This window comes from Limulus polyphemus, unplaced genomic scaffold (genome assembly GCF_000517525.1).
Source record: "Limulus polyphemus unplaced genomic scaffold, Limulus_polyphemus-2.1.2 Scaffold373, whole genome shotgun sequence".
NCBI classification, from domain to species: Eukaryota; Metazoa; Arthropoda; class Merostomata; order Xiphosura; family Limulidae; genus Limulus; species Limulus polyphemus.
The window spans coordinates 23,543-30,286 of record NW_013665983.1 but is presented as its reverse complement, the minus strand read 5'-3'; the positions used below and the strand labels follow the sequence as shown (position 1 = coordinate 30,286).

General features: G+C 33.2%; 1 protein-coding gene across 1 annotated transcript in view; it reads right to left on the bottom strand.

Moving 5' to 3' along the window:
* The window catches only part of LOC106457783 (nose resistant to fluoxetine protein 6-like), a 38,566-nt gene extending 32,924 nt beyond the window's left edge, over positions 1-5,642 (bottom strand). Inside the window, exons 1-3 of the mRNA XM_022383822.1 lie at positions 5,452-5,642; positions 3,183-3,291; positions 1,873-1,969 (exon numbers count right to left, since the gene is read on the bottom strand). Coding sequence (XP_022239530.1) covers positions 1,873-1,969; positions 3,183-3,291; positions 5,452-5,610 — 365 coding nt within the window. The 5' untranslated portion in view covers positions 5,611-5,642. The remainder of the gene's footprint in view (positions 1-1,872; positions 1,970-3,182; positions 3,292-5,451) is intronic.
* Between the last annotated feature and the right edge of the window lie 1,102 nt (positions 5,643-6,744).

Sequence of the window (6,744 nt, the reverse complement as noted above, 5' to 3'; positions counted from 1 at the left end):
CATATGAAAGAGATTACCAGCCCTGCAAACAAACAAACTATTAATTACATATGAAAGAGATTACCAGCCCTGCAAACAAACAAACTATTAATTACATATGAAAGAGATTACCAGCCAACGAATACAACATACAATGCCTTAATATACCACAACTACCAATAAAAAAAATAGGACTTCAAGTACGCTAGGATGGATAAAGGTCTGGCATGGCCTTGTGGTTAGGATGCTCGACTCGCAATCTGTGGGTCGCGGGTTCGATTCCCTTTCTCGAATATGCTCGTCCTTTCAACTGTGGGAGATCTATAACGTGACAGTCAATCCTATTCTTTTCGTTGGTAAAAGAATAGCCCAAGAGTTGGCGGTGGGTGGTGATGACTAGCTGCCTTCCCTCTAGTCTTACACTGCTAAATTTGGTACGGCTAGCGCAGATAGCCCTCGTGTAGCTTTGCGCGAAATCCGTAACAAACAAACAAACTATTGCTTCTAAATTAGGGACGGACAGCGCAGATAGCCTCTGTGCGAAATTTAATAAAAGAACCCGACATGGAAGAATTGTTACGACAAATGTTCGAAAATATTTTATTAGAATAGATAAATGGTCTTTACAACAACATTTGGTGTTGTATATATTGTTCGTCAACATTAATTTGATGTTATATATATTGTTCGTCAACATTAATTTGATGTTATATATATTGTTCGTCAACATTAATTTGACGTTATATATATTGTTCGTCAACATTAATTTGATGTTATATATATTGTTCGTCAACATTAATTTAATGTTATATATATTGTTCGTCAACATTAATTTGATGTTATATATATATTGTTCGTCAACATTAAGTTGATGTTATATATATTGTTTGTCAACATCAACACACCCTATTGAGAGTATCACTTACACAGTTTACTCCAGGGGTACATAAAGAACTTATAAGCGTAGCTACAGAGCCAAAGTGTTAGTTACACTGGAACAGCCAAACGATGCCGAAATAGTAATCCAGTCGAGTTCACAATTCTTAGTATGTAAATATATCTAATCTGCCTAATATATTAAGAGCGATATGCGTAATGGTAACTTGAATACTTTTTACTTACATTGCCTCTAATTTTTTACTTCAATATTCAATATATCAGTTTCGATCTAAATTTTTAAACACATAGGCACATTCTGAAATATTTCTAATAATCCAAAACGGTAGAATCAGATTGATTTAGATATAAGTATTCCAATCGCTTCAAAGGTATATTTTGTTGGAAGAAAAACACGAAGAAACATAAGCAGACAAAAAATTTAAAACATTTAGATGAACGGATACTTAACCTCAGCGTTTCTTTCATTATTATATTTCACATATAGACGTTGGCTTACGAGACATGAATGCTTGTAAGAGAACATAAAAAAAATGCATTTATTCGAAAATCATGAAAATTTTCTTTTAGGCATCAAATATCAGTCATTTTTCACTTTAAGCTAAACAATGTCACCTCCTTAAAAATAGCATCCAAAAGGTCAGGTCTTCTCTGGACTTTTAACTTTTAAATAATGTAGAACCACTACTCTTTTTTTTAATGATTCGATAACTGTATTTTATCCTTACAAAACGTATAACGTACACCAGAACTTGAACTATTTATCTGTACCTACGCATAGATTCCCTTTGTTTAAAACTAGCAAACAAGAAACTTCGAAAAAGTAAAATGGGGTGAAATTTTTAAATTATAGCACAACTGATAACGTGTTAACGTTTCTACATTCTATCATCAAGTACTGTATCATTCGATTCTGACACAGAAGTACAAAACCTGATAAGGACAACACATATATACGAGTTGCTGTAACTTTCCAATGTATTTATGTGTACTTACATGACAGCAATAGCAGCCGCATCATCTGATATCACGTTTTCATGCGTGTAACAATGAGGTATGGATGCTGTCCAACCTTGTGCCACTTGGCTTACAGCTGAAGAGAACAAAAAAAGAAAGACCCAGTAATCAGTATATTGTAAATCTAACTGTATTCGCACAATTTTTGGTTTGTACTTATATACATACATACACACACACGTATTAGACTTTCTTATCCAGCTGAATGTTTTACATACTACACATTTTCTTTTTGTTTTCCGTTTCTTATTTCTTCTTATTTCTCTAGTGCAGTTGTGAATTCTAAAATAATAACCATATCGTTTGCTATTTAGATTTAAAAAAATTATCACCCCTTTTACGGAAAGGAGAAGCAAATTGTCTTCGTAAAATCTCAGACAACCAGAAAATGTCTCTTTTTCTTTTCTCTGACGTTTTGATAAAGAAATGGCTGTGTGTTTTATCGTTAGATTTTACGTAAGTAATGTAGTCCCATGTTTTTAAGCCTTTTCTCGCTTTTAATGGGACTTTACAGAAGGTTGTTTAAAATTCAAATGACTGTTGCCAGTTGTAGGGATTGGAAGAAAACGTTGTACGAATGAGTTATGTTTTATTTGAAATGAACGGTGTTAAAGTTATTCATATTTGGCCATACAAAAAATTTCACAAAAATTATTTTCTTGTCAAATAAAAGAATTTACTATCTTTAAAATGTCTACTTCATTTTGATCCTGAAATACTTATCTTGCAATGTACCTAAGAAAATAAATTTACAAAGTAGCTTATTTAATTTCTGAATTTTAAAAGATTATTAATCTGTTAGTATATATTTTGGCAAAACGTATGCTTGTTTGATTATACATTTTATCAATCAGGTTCACTTCACAGTACATAATTTTCTATATTCTTTACATACATAAGATATGATACGATACACAAAGTTTCCTCTATATTTTTTACTGTTTACATATCTGAGATAGGTTTTAGTGTAAAAAATTCCTCACTTAACTGTCAAAATACAACCAACCTCCAACTTCAGAAACGATTTTCCTATTTTTTCGAACAAATAATCGCTAAAATGTTATAATTAATTCTTAACAGTGTTTTAAGCTTTAATTCTTTAATAGAACACCAAAATATGATTTTTAGCGATACAGTAAACGATGTTAAGTGTTAGTCAGAGGATATGCCAATAAATTCTAAGATATTTTAAAGAGTCGTCTGCTTTAATCAGTTTATCAGCAGGCTGTAATATAGTCGCACTCAAGTTTATTCTGAATTTCGAACATTATTCTAAAGCCCAAACTTACCTAGGTTAAAAGCAAGAGAAACATCATTTACAGAACACGTCGACGGTATACACAGTCCAATCTTTGGGTGACTAGACGATAAAACGGTATAGGAGGGCCCAGGTATTCCCTGAAATCGTTGAAAGAAAATGTACTATATTACGTTTGTAATTAACAGAAATCAGTATCTAAAAAGGAATTTTTTTTCGTTTGAACATTAAAAATGAGATCTAATATTTGAATAATTTATTTGATATTATTCTGACAGAATTGCTTGTTTTTTTTTATTATTGTTAAACACAAAGCTATACAAAGGGTATCTATATTCTGCCAATTGCAGTTATTAGAACCTGCTTTTTAGCGTCATAAGCCCTCATACTTACCGTTGAGCCATCGGAGAGCTTTTCTGATAGAAATATTTGAAATTGTGTAAACCTAGTGTCAGTAAATCACAGAACATTTTGAAACAACTAACCATAACTCACAACCAACGCCTCTGCTTGTTTGAGACAGATATGTTTTCTTGAAAGTGGACGAAAATTAATAAATATAGGGTCAAAGCTAGAATAGAATTTGGAAGTTGCTATATGAGCAGAGGTTGTGAAGACACGCAGATAACTCCCATCGCGGCTCAGTTAGAACACCTCAACTTCGCTCTTAAAATCAAACATTCTAATACACTGAAACATATCTCGTTTTTTTAGTGAAGACAAGCTTATAAGTTTGTTGTTATCTTCTGGTCAATGAAAAATGCTAAAGCGGTTAAGCATATTTTGCTACATTTGGTGTTTTACGGTGGCTCAGCGGTAAGTCTATGGGCAGACAATGATAAATCTGGGGTTCGATTACCCATGGTGGACAGAATGCAGAATGCCCATTGCGTAGCTTTACACTAAGAACACAACAACAACAACAACAGCTATGTTGACCATCCATGTTTAAAAGGGCTCCATCTTGTGGATATTGTAGTCTACAAGTACAGGTCAAAAATAATAAAATTATCCATCAACAAAGTTAAACGTATGAGAAACAGCATATTAAACAATGGAACAACTGAATAAAAAGGATTTACAGAACAATCATGAGTATGACAAACCAACGTGAAACCATTAAATTATCGCGACATCCCCTTAAAATTAATATTTTTCATCTTTCTAAAATAATATAAAACGTAAATCACCCTTGAATAATATGGAATTTCCTTTCGAATGCACTCGTCTTATCCATGTATTGTGATTTATATGTACATATATTTTCATCCATCATATAACGAATGTTCTACTATTATGTTTACTTGTTATGTTTACCTTTCTCGGTGTTGATAGTTCGTATAAGTGATGCACAGTTTGTTTAGCTTCCTCGGTGTTGACCATTCATGGAAGTGATACAAAGTTTGTTTTAAAATCATAAATAATTTTCAATGTTAAACTTAAGAACATTTTATTTAGGCCTATCTATGACCTTCAAAAAGTTGATGACTCTACGTGTTTCGACGTTACAGGAGGATGACGTTGTAACGTCGAAACATGTAGAGTCGTCAACTTTTTTGAAGGCCATAGATAGGCCTAAATAAAATGTTTTTAATTGTGTACCAGTTTAACGTTGAAAATTATCTATGATTTTAACTTTATACACAAGTGCCAAAATACTATAATTACAGTTTGTTTTGTTTATCTTTTCCGGTGTTGGGAGTTCGTGAAGGTGATACACAGGTTGTTTATCTTCCTTCGATCTCGGAAACCACACCGTATAGACCTCACAGGTGATGCCTGTTCTAATAAGACTTCTTTGGATGCGGTAAACACTATGAAAGTTTTGTAAAGATGATTTTTGACACCTTCTGACAGTCATAACAAGTGAGCGTTTGTCACCATGCTAAACGACTATCGTATTCCTGATACTGTCATATTAGTCTTATGCACATTAATTCATACTTTGCCAAGCATTAATGATATTTACTGTATAGTTTTTCTACATTTTCAGGAGCCTATAGTTTCACCTCTCTTAATTCATGCAATTCAGAATGTTTAAGCATCTTTCATATACTTCACACTACTTATTTACCTTTCTGACGTGTATTTGTAGAGCATGTTGGGCGAATCATGGTTCATGTTCAAGGAGTGATCAGTTAATTTTAGCAGTGGAAGTCATTGTTGCGATCACAATAGTTTTTACATTAAAAAATTTTTGTGTCTTGTTTAGTGCAGCTGCTTAAGGTTTATTGGAAGTGTTTAATTAACTTGTTGTAATCAACGATAGTAATGGTTTCTTGTTTGGACATCAGACCTACCTGAGGTGGAGTGGATGTGGTACCTGCAAATGAAAGCGTTGGTAGGCAGTATTTTCCCCTGAAAAGCAGAAAGTCTTCCATTGTCGTGTTCTTTGGAGGGATAGCAGTTGTCGTAACACATTCTGAATAAAAACCAAGAAATACCACACTCCCTTCCATTATTCCGCTAGAGGGCTTACCGAGAGCATCAATCACTAGAAATAAAATAAATACATGATAAAAACCGAGAAGCTCAATACAAATATATATATGGTAAATGTTCGAGAAAGTTTTTGGGGCTCTGTGCCTAATGCACGTAATTTTATATACCGATCTAACTAACAATAAGCAATTTCATAAAGCAATAATTTATAATCATTAGAGTACACTGATTCGTCAGTTGGGTATATTTGCTGTTTTAATTGTCTAAATTATCACAGGTAAGACCCATTTAGTCACGTGATTATTTATTTAATTCTTCTACTGTTGGTCAGCACTATTTCAAAGCCCCCCCCCCCAGTAGCATAGCGGTATGTCTGCGGACTTATAACGCTAGAAACCGGGTTTCGATACCCGTGTTGGGCAGAGCACAGATAGCCCTTTATGTAGCTTTGTGTTTAACTACAAATTAATTCAACATCTTATTGACTATAACTTAGATAAAGCCTAATTTTTTACATAGATATTATCATTTATAAATTTATTGATCAAACTGCAGAATTATTACTCTATTCGGGCCGGACATAGCCTAGTGATTAAAGTGACGGACTTTGGATTTGAGTGTCCATGGTTCGCACCCCCTTTCCGCTAAAAAATAATCGTACTCTGTACTCTGAGGCCGTTACAAGAGTGACGGTCAAAGCCCACTATTTGAAATGGGGACACTACTTATGTACTAATGGTGTGGCGATACAACGATACGATACGAGTATATCGTATCGTGAAGTCGTAATACGATTGTATGGATACATCGTTCGATATGATACGATACGATTTATGTACTTTCACGAAATTTGGCAAGCTTTCAGTAATCATTATAAGTCTTTTGTACAGAAAAAATCAGAATTTCTAATAAAGCATTTTTGCTAAAAATGAATGATTCAATAAAGAAAGATGAATATTGAGTACTACATGTTGTCTTCATTTCTTTTATCAAAAACATTACATACAAAGTAACATAACAAGTTAACAATAACAAAATAGATAGACAGATATTAACTTTTTTATTTTACTTCTCTTGCCAGCTGCTACTTAGTCGATCAAACGTGAGAATTTGAAAGAGCACTGTAAAGTGTGAAGTACTTAAATAAGACA